At 52.9% G+C, this 16,260-nt stretch overlaps 2 protein-coding genes, 1 non-coding gene and 2 pseudogenes across 13 annotated transcripts in view; 4 read left to right on the top strand and 1 right to left on the bottom strand.

Moving 5' to 3' along the window:
• The first annotated feature begins 855 nt into the window (after positions 1-855).
• On the top strand, positions 856-923 carry LOC129014860 (small nucleolar RNA SNORD115; annotated as a pseudogene).
• Positions 924-2,688: 1,765 nt separating this feature from the next.
• Positions 2,689-2,766, top strand: LOC129014862 (small nucleolar RNA SNORD115). The gene has a single exon (XR_008494388.1). It is a non-coding gene; the product is annotated as a small nucleolar RNA SNORD115 (small nucleolar RNA).
• A 1,236-nt stretch (positions 2,767-4,002) lies between these two features.
• Positions 4,003-4,078, top strand: LOC134738405 (small nucleolar RNA SNORD115; annotated as a pseudogene).
• Positions 4,079-4,980: 902 nt separating this feature from the next.
• Positions 4,981-6,817, bottom strand: LOC129014528 (uncharacterized protein CSNK1G2-AS1-like). The gene is made up of 4 exons (XM_063652333.1): positions 6,580-6,817; positions 6,187-6,381; positions 5,731-5,851; positions 4,981-5,351 (listed from the first exon to the last, which is right to left on the bottom strand). Exons 1-4 carry the CDS (start codon positions 6,815-6,817, stop codon positions 5,219-5,221), a joined length of 687 nt encoding a protein of 228 aa, XP_063508403.1. The 3' UTR covers positions 4,981-5,218.
• Positions 6,818-6,928: 111 nt separating this feature from the next.
• LOC129014712 (zinc finger protein 705A) overlaps positions 6,929-16,260 on the top strand; it is a 65,405-nt gene continuing 56,073 nt past the window's right edge. For 4 of the 11 annotated variants that reach the window (XM_054452378.2, XM_063653234.1, XM_063653235.1 and 1 more), the window contains exons 1-2: positions 6,964-7,059; positions 15,808-15,924. The gene's annotated coding sequence lies outside the window, so the exon portion shown is untranslated. Of the gene's footprint in view, positions 7,060-15,807; positions 15,925-16,260 lie in introns of all 11 variants that reach the window. The other 7 variants (XM_063653240.1, XM_063653237.1, XM_063653233.1 and 4 more) reach the window with 5 other exon arrangements.

Genomic DNA, 16,260 nt, shown 5'->3' with positions numbered 1-16,260 from the left:
CAAGAGATTCTCCTGCCTCAGCCTCCTGAGTAGCTGGGATTACAGGCACGTGCTACCATGCCTGGCTAATTTTTTGTATTTTTAGTAGAGACGTGGTTTCACCATGTTGGTCAGGCTGTTCTTGAACTCCTGACCTTGTGATCTGCCCACCTCCGCCTCCCAAAGTGCTGGGATTACAGGCTTGAGCCCTCGCGCCTGGCCTTCACCTCTACCTATTATAATATTTTCATGTTATTCCATTTTGTGATGTTTGTGGGTTATTTGTTGAGGGTTCACAATATGAAAACTGGGCATTTTGGCCAAGATGCGTGTAAATGAATACAACTCCATGTGCCCTGATAACTGATTTCTAGATCCTGAGATTCAAGTGGCTTCCAGCGTGTCTGTATTTTATGGAAGCTCATATACAGTAAACCATGCCAATTGTTACTGATACAGCTTCCTTGAATACATAAAGCGATGATCAATGGGATGCTTTGTTTCTGCATAAAACCACTGAAGTGCTTCTCCAAAGCCAAGTGACCTGTATGATTTGTCCTTATTATATTTTGTGAACCAGTGGACTAAAACCTTTATAATGGGTCTTTTTTCAGTATTGTCAATATTGCTCAATTAACAAAAACCGTGCATGACTCATATACACAGGTGAGGTGTAGTTCTCCCTTTGACATTTGCTCTACATCTGCCCCTTAGATGATGATATGGAAGAAGAGCACTCTTTGGCCTGCTGCGACTGGGACAGTTGACAGCACCCAGGTGTCCTGTAATGAAAATGCTCTTGACACCAATGCATCCTAGCGTCAGAGCTTCAGGAAGCCTTCTCAAGTGTGCATAGGGAGTACCATGTCTTTCATCAATAATGAAACCTTCTAATGTCTTGGTGAGAAATAATGCCTTAAAATTACACTCAATAGGATTATGCTAGGCTCAGCCTGCCTAGATGAAAATGCTGGAACAGATAACAGTGACTTCTTATTTGCCTTCAAGGGGAATTTTATTTTGAACTTGAAATAACAAAATCTTTATGGGTAACTTGTTTGCCCAACTGTATCAGTGCGCCTATAAATGAACAGAAAATTCTCAGCCTATAAGCTTGCAATTTCTAATAGTATCGTATATTCAGGTCTCATTCTTTGGCTTTTTCTCTTATTGTGTGTTTCAGTAAGACGTGCTGCCAAGAGATGTGCCATTCTATTATAAAAGATTAGTAGCTTCCTTTACCGACGTGTATATTCTATCTAGAATATTGAGCTACAGAAGACTCCCACCTAAGGGAATTAGCTTTACACCTTCAGGTAATCTGAATTTCAATATGAGTTTTCCTTTATGATATAATCCTCATGACAAAATCTTTACTTTTTATCTGAACTTCATACAATTCAATATTGAAGATTTTTTAAATTCACTGTTACCTAGTCCAATATTTAATATACATTTGGCTGTAGATACATGTTGACTAGACAAAATTTTTTTATATTATTATTGTGGGGCTCTAACAGTGTTTCACTGTAACTGTGAGACCATGGTAATGGAAGAGACCCTGGTAACGGAGAGGAGAATGTGAGAATCAGTATGTACTTTGCCTATGAAACTTAAATATTTAGTAATTTGATCACCAAATTGATACCCAAATTTCAGTTCCTATCATGTGTAAATCAAAAAGTATCTGAGATTTAGAAGTTTATTTAGAAGTTGATTTTGCCAAGGTTAAGGACATGCTCAGAAGAAATAAACCCAAAATCACAGAAACTGTCTGGGATCTATGTCTTTCTCCAAAGACGATTTTGAGGGCTTCATTGTTGAAAGGGGAAAAGTGGGCTGGAGGGGAAAAAGGGAGGGTATGATAATCCATATGTTCCAAGACAAAAGGAGCAGGTAGGGGAATGGTCAATAATGCATTCGTCTCACGCTCAGTAAATCAGCACTTTACATAAGATAAGGTGAACACAGAGTAGCTACCTGTGGAGATCTTTAACCTTTAATCTGTAGCTATCTGCTTAAGAACAAAAGGAAATTCTTGCATGACTCAGCTTTCAGCTTATTTTTTTTTCTTTTGGCATAGTAAATTGGGGTCCCCAGTTTTTATTTTCCTTTCACACATGTGACCCCACTATTTTCAGAATAATGAAAGCACATGTTAGAAATGGTGACACTTATTCCTAATATGGACTTTGAAATGACTGGGTTCACAAATTTAGAATCATGGCTCTCACTGTGGGTTTTTATTTTCAATGAGTGACTGGCTTACTTGATGGAATTCTTTCAAAAAATGTTCACTTTTTACTGAAATTGTATTAAAATAATGTTGGAATATGTTCAGTCATGTTTACCATCTCTATAGTATGATATATGATAATATGGCAGATTACTCAGTGTCAAAAGCCTGGCATACCTTGTCCTTATGATGTTGATGAGTCAGTGGTCTAGAGCCTTAGTAATATGTCTTTTTGTGGTAGTATGGACCAAATCTCTCCACCAAGAAATAGCCTGTGTAAGCCATATACACAGGAACAATTTATGTCTGATTTTGAACTATGGTCCCGTTCCTATGCCTGTAGATAAAGACTGCTGAGAAGAGCACCCTCTGGTGTTGCCACAGAGGCAAGTGCTACCACACAGGCATGGTGCAGTGAATTTAACTGATCCGTTGTTTAAGGATGCTATTCTGGTAAGGGTTTATAAGACAACGTAACTATATGTATAAAGAGTATCTTCAGGAGATGTAATAATGTAAAAATCATGTTCAATAGGATTAAGCTGAGGCTCAAAATAGTGCCAATCCTTGCAAGAAGGTGTGAGAAGTCATTAGATTTGGGGGATATGGGGTATTCCATTTTCAGCTTGGTAGGAAGAAACCCTTTGGGGAATCCCGCATCATTTGCCTCTATCTACTTCTAAAGGAACTTTTAAAATTCTTTTATCTTGTCTTTATTCTTAATACTCATACATTATTAGAGAGAATATCTTGATTTATTTTTTCCTCATGGTGTGCTTCAGAATGTTCATCCAGCAAGAGGTGTGTCATTACATGGATTATATATATGAGTTCTGTCTTTTGTAATTAAAAAATTCCAAGTGGACCATTTGAATATTAAACATTGGCCTTCAAAATGATTACATTTACCTGTTCATACAAAATTAGTGAGCAATGGTCCATTCTTTCCAATGAGTGACTGGTCTAATGGGGTCCTCATTAAAACTCCTTTTTTTTTTTTTTTTTTTTTTTTTTACCTGAGCGTACTTTGATTTAAAGATGAGACATTTGGTAATTCATTGCAATCAACTCTTTAGTGATTGCACAAACAGACAATCCATTTCTATTATTTTATTTTTTGAGTTGCTGTATATGGTGTTATGATGTTTGTGGATCATTGAGGCACTACTCACAACTAAAAGACTTTGGCAATTTTAGGGAATGGCTTGAGATTCAGCTATAGGTTAACCTTGATTGAAATTGAATACAATACAGGTAGTCTGAAATCTCATTTCCTTATCCTGAGTCTCACTCAGGTGTCATTAGATTTGTTATAAAGAAATGCATACACTATGTACGATGCCAGTTGTTACTGATATGAAGAGGATAAGAAGCTTTTATTTCTGCAGGGAAATCATCCCTTACCAGGTCGTCAAAAGACATGATACCTATGTGCTCGGCCCTTACTATACACGGGGAATCAGTGGTCTACCACAGCTTAAGTAATGGGTCGTATTTGGAGTATCACACATCTCAGTCTTGTAGAAATTAGGAACAGCAATTAGGAGTCATGCACATATAAGAGATGTAATCCTACCCTTTGACTATAGCCTACTCTTGTCTTTTACAGAGAAGACTGTGGAGGAAGAAAACCTTTTACCCTATTGTTCAGGGAGAAACTGACACCACTCAACTGCCTGGCACTGAAAATGTGGCATCCAGTCCACTTTACCACCAGTGTTTAAGGAAACCATCTCTCGTAAGCATATTTGATCTAAGTGTGCATAGGCATATGAGTGCCACGGGCTGGGTCAATGATGAGATGTTACCTTGAAGAGAAGTGATGACATAAAAATTAAGCTCAGTTGGATTACGCTGAGGCCCAGCCTAGGTAACAATTGTGAGACAAGAAGTTTGGATTTCTTAGTTTCCTTCCATTGGGGATTTTATTTTGGGATTCTGGCAATGGAATCTTTCTGTGAAACTTGTTTTGCACACTTCTATCTGTGTGCTTCTAAGTAAACTATAAATTCTGATTCTTTAAGTGCTATTTAAGTTTCCTACAATTCCTAATTTTCTTGAATATTTGGCACTAAGACCCTTGCTCTTTTTCTCTCACTGGATGATTTAGTAAGTCCTACTGGCACTATTCTATTGAGTGGAGGTGAGAGGCTGCCTTTGCTGACTGAAAAATTCCAAATAGATAATTGAACTAGTGAAGACTGAGCTCTATAATAATTAGATTATTCATTCAGACAACATGAATATCATGATAGGGTTTTCTTCTCAATGATTGACTGACACATGTGATGCAATCCTCATGAGAAAATCCTTACTTTTTTCCTATGATTGATTGTTTTCAGGGTTGAGAAATATGATACATTGGAATTTTGCTCAATGCGCTACAGTTATCATGGTCTAAATATACAGACAAAATTTCCTGTAATGTTAGTATAATATTTTAACAGTGCTAGGATATGTTTTGATCATTGATGAATCTTTATGACTGAAGGGTCCTTGCAATTGGGGTAAAAATGTGAGTTTCAATAATATGTGTTTGCCCATGAAACTTGAAATTAGATAAACTGATGAGCAATCTGGTGCCTGACTTTTCTTTCCCAAGTACATTTGGCTTCGTTTTCATTATGATGAAAGTGTGTGCTGTGAATAATGCCAATGGTAAATAAGAACTTTATGGACACTTATGTGAATGACAGTCAGGGCCATTCCTTCAGGCAACATGATTATTATTATGCATTTTTCTTCTCAATGAGTGACTAGCATACTTGACAGGATCTACAATAGGGAAACTTTATTTTTTACTAAAATTGCATTGATATAATGTTGACAAGTTTTGTGATTATTGGTATCATCTGTAAGATGTGATACTCATTTGGTCTAAATATAGAAGTTAACATATTAACCTGGGCAGCTCCCCAGGACCAAACCCTCTCGCCTGGGGCTCCCCAGGGAATTAGGCCAAACCCCGCTGTGCCCTTCACTCTGCACCCCTCGTGGGGATCATCACAGAGGCAGGAGCTGGCAACCGAGGTGACTGCCTTCGGGTGGAGGGAAACCGGGGCGGGACGTCGCCCGGCGGCTCCCACACGATGAGCGGAAAAGGCACTCCAGTCTGGGTGGCAGAGCGAGACTCCGTCTGAAAAAAAAAACCAAAAAAAGGCAATGTAGAAACGCAGCCCACCCAGGTTTTCCACGGCTGTTCATGGTTATGCTTCTGGAAGGACCCGTGTCCTCTCAGACGTAGCAGGATTCCGATGGGAGCCACCCCGGGTCCCACTCGCCCCCAGGACCTGCCGTGGGAGCTTTCTTTCCTGGTGGGGTGCCTGACTCTGCCTGCATGCTCCCCCCGCTGTCTGTGGCACCACTTGAGGCCGGGGACCCCTGCCCCCCTGGCAAGACCAGGTCACCTCTGCCCCCGGGCCAGGGTGCAGGAACCAGAGCTGAGGCTGCTGAGGTGGAGCAGGGTTGCTGTGGGGGCCTGTGCGCCGTGGGGGCCTGGGTGGGGGTGTTCTCACTTCCCCCAGAGTCTCGAAGGCCGTCTTTGTGATGGATTTGATGCACATGTGTCCACTTTGCTTTTGTTGATGGCATCTGAGGCTCTGGAGTCCATGGCAGCCTTGCTTCCGTTTGCATAATCTGAATTTTGGGAAAATTGCCCTTATGTGAACTAGTTGCAGGGACAGTGCCCTCCGCCAAGGCTGCCGGTGGCGTTTGCCATGTGTGTCCGGTGCTGGGTGAGTGCCAGCTTTTCCCTGGTCAGTTCTGCCCGTGGCCCTCACCTGTGGTCTGTGCCATCACCAGGGCGAGGCTGACCTGTAGGACGGGGTCCCTGAGCAGCCTCGCCATCCCCCCATCCCCCCAACAGGGTCTGGTCCCAGCTACCATTGTGCAGCCTTGCCGCCTTCCCCCCAGTCAGGGTCCGGTCCTGGCCGCTGTGCTGCGTTCACTCGTGGCCCTCCTGTGTTCTTTACCTGGATCCTTGCCTTTGCTGATGGCGACCTGTGACGGCTCAGCTGCGTTCTCGGAGGCCGGCTCTCCTTGTGGGCGTCTCTGGTGCAGTCGGCGTGGTGAGGTTGGCTTCTGCCGTGGACGGGGCCTTCTCGTGGTGATGACAGTCGCCCTTGGTCTGATGTCTGCAGTGCTCTGAGGACCGGCCCCGCCCGTCCCTGGCGTTCACTCCTCAGCTTCCTCCCATGGGGTGGGCGGCTTCCCTCCTCTCCCTGATTTGTGGGGTGTTTCTCTTTTGCACCTGATGCGTTAAACCCATTACCGGCCTATGTCAGCCTGAGGTTGGTTTGTCCTGGCCGCGGCAGCTCCTGCGCCCCTCCATTGTGGAGGGCGCCCTTCCGTCTGCCCTGCGTCACTGGGCTGGGCCTGGCCCCGCTCTGCTGTGGCCCTGGGACTGGAAGTATGTGCTGCCCTGGTGTCCGGGGGCTCGTGGGTCCTGGGGCACTGCAACCCCTCATTCTCTTTCCTTGGGGTGCAGATGAATTGCGGTGGCAGGGAACCGAGCCCACAGTGGCCAGCCCCTGCAGCCCCAGGTCGGAGGGCAGGGCCGGCCTGGACAGAGCTGCCCAGAAGGGTCTGCGGCTGGGTCCACATGAGTCTAGGTGCCTCTGAGGGCACTGGGACGGGAGTGGCCTGCACCTGCCCAGCCTAGTGAGGTCCCTGGCCTCCCTTCAGCTTTGCCCTGGGCTCTGGGCTGAAGGCTGTGTGGTGATGTCAGCCCAGGGACTGTGACATCACTCAGTGGAGACAGTCAGAGAAGGGGGCTCGCGGGGCCCTCCCCAGGGAACTGGCCCTGGGCCCAGACCAGATGGAGCACCCCGAGAAGAACAGGGCAGGTAGCGACCTGAGGCCAGGGCTGGGGAAGGGGATGGGAGCTGACGGGGAGAGAGCAGCCCCTTGTGGGGATGGCTGCAATCCCCTCGTTGGCTCCCGGGAGCCTCCTTGGCATGTGACCCGGAGCCGGCACTCGCCCCTTGGGACGGAATCGTGGCTGCGTGGGTTGGGTGGAGGCTGGGTGGGGATCAGCATCCCTTCGTCCCTCCCTGGGATCGTTGCTTTTCGCTGTGGCCCTCAGGCGTGGTAGGGCAGGCCCCCAACCCCCAGGCCTGTGGGGGCATGGTGGGTGCCCAGCCTTCACGTCCCCTCTTCCTTCCAGGCCCCGGCCTTGTCTGGCTTCCGTTGGGCACCCCCTGGGGTTCGGAGAGCCCCAGAAGAGGCCGGGCTCTTCCTCCTTGGTGATGGATGGGTGCTGGGCCCTGACTGAGTGGTGACCGCCTCCAGGGAGTGGTCTGCGCCCTCAGAAGCTGCTGAGTCTTGGGGTGGCGGCCCTTGTTTGTGGGGGCAGGGGGAGCTGGGCACCCGCCCTGTGCCCACGGAACACAGCCCAGGGTGGTGGCCCTGCCTGTCCTCTGACTGCACTCCTGCTGCTGCTGCTGCTGTGAGGGCCTCAGGCGCAGGCGGTGACCGTCGGGGCCACTCCTGAGGTGGGGGACGTAGGCTGGCGGCCACCGTGGGCAGCAGGTGTGCAAGCAGCGCTCCCGTTTTCCACTGGGCTGCCCTCCACCGGCTGCGGGTCAGCGTCCCCCACTGAGGCTCAGGCTGAGGCGAGGCTCCGCAGGGCGGGGGCAGCGCCCAGGGCAGGGGCTTCTCCGTCCATGTCAGGCTTAGGGTGGGTGTGGCTGGGCCCTCCCTCTGCTGTCCGCCCACGACCCCCTCAGAGGGGCTGTCGTGAGATGCTTGGAGGCGCGATCCAGCCCTGAGTGTGCAGGGAGTGCTCAGTGGACCCCCGTGCCACTGCTGTCACCAGAGGAGGCTGCTGCCCAGTCCCGGGCTCCATCTGCAAAGCCGGGTGTGCATCTGTGTGGCTCAGCTCTGCAGGGCACAGTGGGGTTTGCTCCCGGCCCTGAGGCCGGGCACAGGGAGGCCAGTGCTCATCCAGGGGGCCAGAGAGAAAGTAGCAGCCCCAGCCTGCCTGGGCCACAACACCCAAGACCACTGTATCAGAACAGACGCCAGTGGGGCAGCCTGCTCGGTGGCCAGGTGGAGCGGAGTCGGCACACAGCCCGGGCCGGCCTTCACCCCAGCTCCCAACGGCGTTGGGTCCCTGAGTGCAGGGCCTACCCCGTTCTCATCCTCCTGCCTCCAGGTCATGGGGCAAGGGTGCCAAGAGCCCCTGTGGGAGCCAGGACCTGAGAGGTGATGGTCACCACCCAGACGAGGGGCTGGGGGTCGCACAGGGAGGCTTCCAGGGGGATGCCAGGAGCAGTGGGGCCCTAGACCCAGCAGTGGGTAGACCCAGCAGGGCAGCGCTCACATCACAGGTTCTAGGGGATGGGGCTTGTCATCTGTGCAGGTGCAGCCGGGATGGGGATTTGGTGCTTTTTGCTCTGCAAAAGCCGGAATGCACGTAGCTGAGCCAAGATCAGAAAGCATGGTGGCTCATGCCTGTGGTCCCAGCTACCTGGGAGGATGAGGCGGGAAAATTGCTTGAACTCGGGAGGCAGAGGTTGTAATGAGCCGAGATCGCGCCACTGCACTCCAGCCTGGGTGATGGAGCTAGATCCTGTTTCAAAAAACAGAAAGAAGACCACACGTCCTAGCCGGCGAGGCCACTCTGTACTCAGGCCCGGCAGCTGTGGCTGCGGCACAGGCGCTCACCCTGCGGCATTGGCCCCTTCAGTGGTTGGTGTTGACCCTCCACGGGGGGGCTGGGTTGGGTGTGTTCAGTCCCATCTGGGTGGACTGAGTATTGGGGATGGGAGAGTGTTTAAGGAGGTGGCTGTTACAGACTCCAGCATCGGGACACGGGGCCGTGGGTCATGCCCGCATCCGTGGGGGCTGTGAGACAGCCGTCCAGAAGCTTCTGCCTCCAGGCCAGGAGGACACCCCGGAGAGCCCCAGGAGGCTGGTTCTGGAATTTAGGGCTCAGCCTCGATGAACCTGACCAGGCGGCGGTTGATGGGTTAATTCATTTCATCAATCACACATCACTCATGGTTTCTTAGCAGAAGGAACTGACCAAGCCAATCAATGGCTCACCTGGAAGAGAGAAGGAGGGAGAAGGTGGGGATTCTGCAGAGGGAAGGCTGGTGGTGGCGCCCACCTTCGACGGTCGCGCCCTGATGCTGCATGGCTTAAACGGTGCCACCCGGAGATTGGTGGGTGGGATTGGGCCTCTGGGGGCCCCCGGCTGTGGAGAGGGCAAGGCAGGGATGCCTAGAAAGAAAAGCAACCTGGACGCAGGCCCCACCTCCCTCCAGGCAGCCCCACAGGCTAGAGGGCCACCGTGTCAGGAGGGATAGCCTAGATGGAGAGCAGGCGAGTGGCCCTGTGCCCAGGAGTGTGCCTTGCCCAGCCTGGAGGCCCGCAAGGATGAGAAGCAGTGTGTGCCCAGGATGTCACGTGGGCACCACAGACAAAAGTGGAGCCGGGGGAGAGAAGTCCCGGGATGCACCAGGCACTCGTGCAAACCAAGTGCTGAGCAGAGAGCAGCCTGGGAGAGAAGGGGGCTGCCCCGAGCGGCTTGGGTGGCCGGGCCTGTGGGAGACCTTGGGTTTGCTGTTAGGAGGAACAGTGAGCGCAGGCCTCTGTCTCCACTTCATGTTTGTCCTCACTGAGGGAGCCGAGCAGATGCCTTTGCCCCTGCAGGTCCCCCACGTCCCCTCGCCCAGGGCGCGCCCCACAGGCCAGGCCACTTTCACAGCTCACCACACAGGCAGAGACTGGAGGGTGCGCAGGACCCCGGGTGACTGCAGACGTGGGCACAGAGGGGGCTCTGAGGGTGTCTGGCCGCATCCGAGCAGCTGCCAGATCTCCCCTGGAAACACCGGGGTGTGTGCTCGGTGGGCGCTGTGTGTGTGGGGTGGGCGCTTGGCGGGCACTGTGTGTGTGGAATGTGTGCTCGGCAGGCGCCGTGTTTGTGGGGTGGGCGCTCGGCGGGCGCCGTGTGTGTGGGGTGGGCGCTTCGCGGGCGCTGTGTGTGGCACGACCACTGCTTAGGGCCCCCTGGAGCTGCGGGGCACACGGCAGAGCCAGCCTCATGTCACCACGTGCTTCCCCCATGTGCAGGGAGGGGTTGGAGGTGTGCGCTTGTCTTGTCCGGAAGCCAGGTGTTGGGACGCGTCCTGACGACGGCGCTGCCTACATCCTAATGGGACACCTGAGGGACATCGGTGGCTGAGCAAGGGGTTCCTCCCGAGCGAGTGTTGGACGGCCATGGCCACATCCTAATGGGGCACCTGAGGGACGTCGGTGGCTGAGTAAGGGGCTTCTCCCGAGCGAGTGTTGGACGGCCATGCCCACATCCTAATGGGGCACCTGAGGGACGTCGGTGGCTGAGTAAGGGGCTTCTCCCGAGCGGGTCTGGAGGCCGTGGAAGCGCAGTGCAGCCTCATAGGGCACCTGCCTACCCTGCCTGGAATTGAGGGGCAATTGGGACTCCCACTGCCCCCACCAAAGCCTGTGCCCCTGATGTCTGTTCAGAGCACGGCTTCCTCCTCGGTGGTCCGCAGAGGCCGCTGGGCCTCGCATGGTCCTTTTTGGGCACCGAGTGTGTATGTTGGGGGAACAGGAGCCCAGCAGGGCCGTCTTGCAGGGCTCAGCAGTGGGGGCCGTGGGGTTGGTGCACCAGGGCAGGAGAGCTGCCCGGCTCCTGCCAGGTGTCGAGAGGGCCTCAGCTCTCCCAGGCACTGTCCCCCATTCTCCTGTCCCCCCATCCAGGGCCGCAGCTGCTCAGCTCTCCCAGGCACCGTCCCCTGTCCCCCCGTCTCCCCCGTCCCCTCCGTCCCCCCATCTCCCCATCCCCCCATCCAGGGCCGCAGCAGCTCAGCTCTCCCAGGCACTGTCCGCCGTCCCCCCGTCCAGGGCCGCAGCAGCTCAGCTCTCCCAGGCACTGTCCCCCGTCCCCCGTCCCCCCATCCAGGGCCGCAGCAGCCCAGCTCTCCCAGGCACTGTCCTCCGTTCCCCCGTCCAGGCACTGTCCCCCCATCCCCCGTCCCCCGTCCAGGCACTGTCCCCCGTCCCCCCCGCCCCTGTCCAGGGCCACAGCAGCTGGTATTGAGTGTGAGTATGAGCTTTGGCTCTGGGTCCTGAGCGTCCCCTCCCCAAGTTCCCCACGTGGCTTCCCGGTCTGCATCTCCCAGGGTGCGAGTTGGTTTTTGTATTAATAACTGAGGTGTGACACTCGGGCTGTACCCGCTAGCTGTGTAACTCATGCAGCTCAGTGCCTTTAGCTCATCGTGAGGCCGTGTCTCTGTCCGTGCCGTCTAATAGAGGATATTTTCACCCTCACTGCGAGAGGGGATGGATTTGTTTTCCTCGTGAAGTCGGCGACATTTGCTTTTCAGGTTCTGCTTGGTGGCCTCCAGCCTCTTGTCCTCAACGAGGGTTTTGGCAGCTCCCTCTCCGTGGCCTGTGAGTGTCCCCACTCCCTTGTGTGGAAAAGGGCCGGAGCTCTGGGGCTCACAGAGAGGGTGGGCGTGATGTCTTTTTCCTGACGTGGCATCGGGGTGTCTTAACTGCCTGGACACCTGGCTGCGCGGGGTAGCACGGACCCTACAGGCTGCGGCTCAGCCCCCAGCACCCGCCCCACCTTTAATGCTCGGCCCCCAGCACCGGCCCCACCTTTAGTGCCACCCTGGGTCCCCCAGCACCCGCCCCACCTTTAGCGCCACCCTGGGTCCCCACATCCCTGGCTACACACTGTGGCTCCCACAACCCCCTGTTTGGGTTCACGGTCCTCCCGCAGGACTCTCGGAACTGGGGAGTGAGAGTTTGTTCCCTGCTGTCGTAAAGGGCATAACCTGGGGGAAGCCAGGCGGGCAGAAGCCCCCACCCATGTCCAGGGCCCCATGTAGGGTCCGGAGCTTCCCTGCCCTCCCTGGTGCCAGTCCTGACCCTACCATAGCCGAGTGTCTGCGTCGGCACAGGGGCGTGTAGGAAGAAAAGGCGTCCTACTGCTTAGGAGATAGGTACGTCCGGGACCCGGGGCCTTCTCCCCCTCAGTCCACAGGGAAGGTCCCCCGGATGGCGCCTGCCCCTTCCCCCTCCCTACCCAGCTTCTGCGTGCACTCCCCGGAGATGGTCCACACGTCCTGCCGCTTTCTGGCAGGGGAGAGCTGAGGCCTGTGTCTCCAGGACGCTGCCTCTCGGGCAGTCTCCAGCCCTCGTGGAGAAAGGCAGGCAGTGTGGCGCGAGCAGGCTGGCCTCAGGCGGGGCCTCTGGGCAGTGTCCCCTCGGGATGTTTGCCGTGCTGGATCTCACACCTGGCTCTGACACGCTGCTGTGTCCCCCGTGTGCCTGCGCCTGGGGTCTCCGTGTGTGTGTCTGTGTACACGCATGTGGTTTTGCTTTCTTGTGGGATGGAAAATCTAACAGTAGTCAGGGCGTGGTCGCTCACACCTGTAATCCCAGCACTTTGGGAGGCTAAGGTAGGTGGATCACTTGAGGTCGGGAGTTTGAGACCAGCCTGGCCAACGTGGCGAAACCTTGTCCCTACCAGAAATATCAAAAATTAGCCGGGCATGGTGGCACATGCCTCTAATCACAGCTACCTGGGAGGCTGAGGTAGGAGAATCACTTGAACCCGGGAGGCGGAGGCTGCAGTAAGCCGAGATCGCGCCACTACACTCCAGCCTGGGTGACAGAGCGAGACTGTCTCAAAACAAAACAAAACAAAATGCAGGCACGGACATTTCAGCGCCCCCTTCCTGTGGATGCTGAGAGGGTTTCCAGAAGAAGGAGAATGTCCCCGTGCTGGTGGCTCATCCAGGTGTGCGGCGGGGCGTGGGCAGAGGAGAGGCGCCGGGCTCCAGTTTTCTCTCCTGTGGATGCGTCGCCCCCCCCCACGGTGGTCCTCTGCGGAAGTCCCCCTGTCCATCCCGTTGGCAGCCGCAGTGGAAGGACAGATGGATGGACGGGCTGTGACCGGGACAGCCCAGTGTGACTCCAGCCCCGGCCGTCGCGGTTGTGGCATTCTCGCTGTCGGGAGGCTGTTCCCGTGGCTCTCGTGGCTGTGGAGGGGTGTGCATGGGGCGGTCCCTGTGGCCAGAACCTGGCGGTGGCGGGTGGAGGACTTGAGCCCCGCTCAGCGGTCAGAGCTGCTGCTTGTTCCCCCACACAGAGGCGTTGGGTGGAGCTGCCTCAGGTATCCCTCCTGGCTGGGGTGCGTGCATCACCCCGAGTCCAGCCCATGCTGAGGAGCCTCGCAGGCAGGGCCCAGCAGCCTATGCTCCAGGCCATTGCTGTCCGTTTCTCCAGAAGGCCCTGCTGGTGGGTGGTCCCAGGAGCGGGGCCTCAGTGGGGGATCCCAGGACAGTGGAGCCTGGGAGGGGCCCCAGTGTTGAGGCGTGGAGGTGCTGTCTGGAACTAGGGGGTGCCCGCGAAGCGGCACGGCGCCCAGTCCCTGTGCTGGAAGAGAGATGAGCTGCGGTGGGGGGTGGGGGACTACGTCTCACAGATCCCTCACCCAGGGCACATGAGGAGATTCCTCCCCAAAACGCCCAGGAAGGAAGTTAAATTTTAATATGGGTCTGGTTTAGAGAAACTAGGTTAGCCATGCGTGGGTGTTTCTGGATGCTTGGGCAGTAAGGAGGGTCGGTAGCTCCAGAAATCCGCTGGCCGCTAAGCAGGGGTGAGGGGCACCGACTGCCGTCCCTTCTTCAGCCACGGCCACTCGGCCACATCAGTGTCTCCGGCCACCTCCCTCGTGTCCAGCATCAACACAGCACTGCACCCCTGACCCAGTCCAGTGGAGAAAACTCGCATCCAAAAATAAACCAGGAGTCAGCCAAAAAATGCGAATTAAAAGCACACCCTGGCCAGGCGCGGTGGCTCACGCCTGTAATCCCAACACTTTGGGAGGCCGAGGCAGGCGGATCACCTGGGGTCAGGAGTTCAAGACCATCCTGGCCAAGATGGTGAAACCCCGTGTCTGCTAAAAATACAAAAATTAGCCAGATGTGGTGGCGGGTGCCTGTAGTCCCAGCTACTCAGGAGGCTGAAGCAGAGAATTGCATGAACCTGGGAGGCAGAGGTTGCAGTGAGCCAAGATCATGCCACTGCACTCCAGCCTGGGCAAAAAAGTGAGACTCTGTCAACAACAACAACAACAAAAAAAGCACACCCCCAGCATGGCTGTGCCCAGAAACACAGAAGTGGGGTCACCACAGCTCACACCTATAATCCCAGCACTTTGGGAGGCCGAGGAGGGAGGACTGTTTGAGCCCAGGAGTTTGAGACCAGCCTAGGCAACATAGCAAGATCCCATCTCTACCAAAAAAAAAAAAATTAGCCAGACATGGGGGTCTCCTGTGGTCCCAGCTACTCAGGAGGCTGAGGCAAGAGGATTGCTTGAGCCTGGGAGATAAGTTACAGTGAGCTGAGATCGTACCACTGTGCTCCAGCCTGGGCGACAGAGCCAGACTCTGTCTCAAAACAAAAACAAAAGCTCACAGAAGCGCTGGGGTGGGTGTGTAGGACTCAGATCCCTGGGAGCGGCAGGTGGAGGATGACTCGGTGCAGCCACTGTGGAGACGGCCTGGAGGCTCCTCAAAGACACACACAGAGCTCCCATCCGACCCAGCAAGACCACTCCCAGCTACGTACCCAGGTGGAGTGGAAACCCACGGCCGCGCAGAAGCCCGTGTGCAAACACAGCCGCAGACTCCAGCAGCCAGACGGTGGCTACAGCCCAGATGGCCGTCAGCAGAGGAGACGTAGCGCGGCCCTCCTTGCACTGGAACACAACCCAGCCACGAAAAGGAAGAAGCTCTGACTCAGGCCACGGCGTGGACGCACCTTGAGGACGCCAGGCTCAATGAGACACGCCAGACACAGAGGACATGCCGTGTGTGATCCCATTTCTATGAAATGTCCAGGGCATGCCCGGCCACAGAGACAGGGAGTTACATGGTGGTTTATTATATATTTTTCATGAAAATAAAATATACAATACTCAAAAAAAAAAGTTAACATATTAACTTCTAATTTATGTATGTCAGGTTGCTATGTTTTTACAATGTTTGTGGTTTATTGATGATGACTCACAACATAAAGACTATGGCATTATGGCTACATGTTCTAATTCTGATATATACATATCCCATCATTCATTAAATTAAATACAAGTATGAGTAGTATGATGTCTGTTTTCTAAAATCTGAGTTTCACCTGGCTCCAGTATGATCATTATATGATGGAGTGCAAGCAACATGTTCATGCCAATTGTTATTGATATGGCTTCCTTGAATATGTAAACAAGACTGATCAATTGAAGGTCTTATTTCTGCATTAAACTACCTGAGATATTATCCAAATTCAAGATGGCTTCCTTGAATATGTAAACAAGAGTGAGCAATTGAAGGTCTTATTTCTGCATTAAACTACCTGAGATATTATCCAAATTCAAGAGAACTGTATAGTTAGTGTTTATTCTGTTTGATGAATAAATGGCCTATAGCCTATCTAATGGATCACTTTTTCCAGTACTAATCATATCTCTTCGTTAAGAAATAGCATGCATAAGCCATATATGCAGGAAGTAATATCTGTCATCTTGATCTACGGTCTTATCCTCCTCCGCTTAGATAGGGATGATTGAGGAAGAGTACTCTTTGGCTTGTTGGCACCAGCACAGCTGACACACCCAGATATCTGTTTGGTCTCCTGTGAACTTTCAACCAAGATTTAAGGATGCCACTCTGGTAGGTGTTTTCAGACAAAGTGAATATATGATTGTGGAGTTCCATGGCTTGTTTCAACAATGAGACCTTATGTTGTCTTGAGGACATGAGACGACATGAAAACTAGACTTGCTGGCCCATATCTTTTCTGGGGTATTCTAGTTTGAGCTTAAGATAAAGAAATATATTTGGGATATAGTGTCTCTCACCTGTTTCTATTAGCTTCTAGAAGACCACTTGTCAATTCTTTCCTCATGATTTAGTGGAAAATATTTTGGCAGTTCCTCAAAAAGTTAAAGATAAAATGACCATATAACCCAACAATTCTGCCCCAAAGTACACACTCGAAGGAATTGA

The sequence above is a fragment of the Pongo pygmaeus genome, chromosome 16, assembly GCF_028885625.2.
Source record: "Pongo pygmaeus isolate AG05252 chromosome 16, NHGRI_mPonPyg2-v2.0_pri, whole genome shotgun sequence".
NCBI classification, from domain to species: Eukaryota; Metazoa; Chordata; class Mammalia; order Primates; family Hominidae; genus Pongo; species Pongo pygmaeus.
Note: the sequence above shows the minus strand (reverse complement) of the source record. Positions and strands in the feature narration are given on the sequence as shown.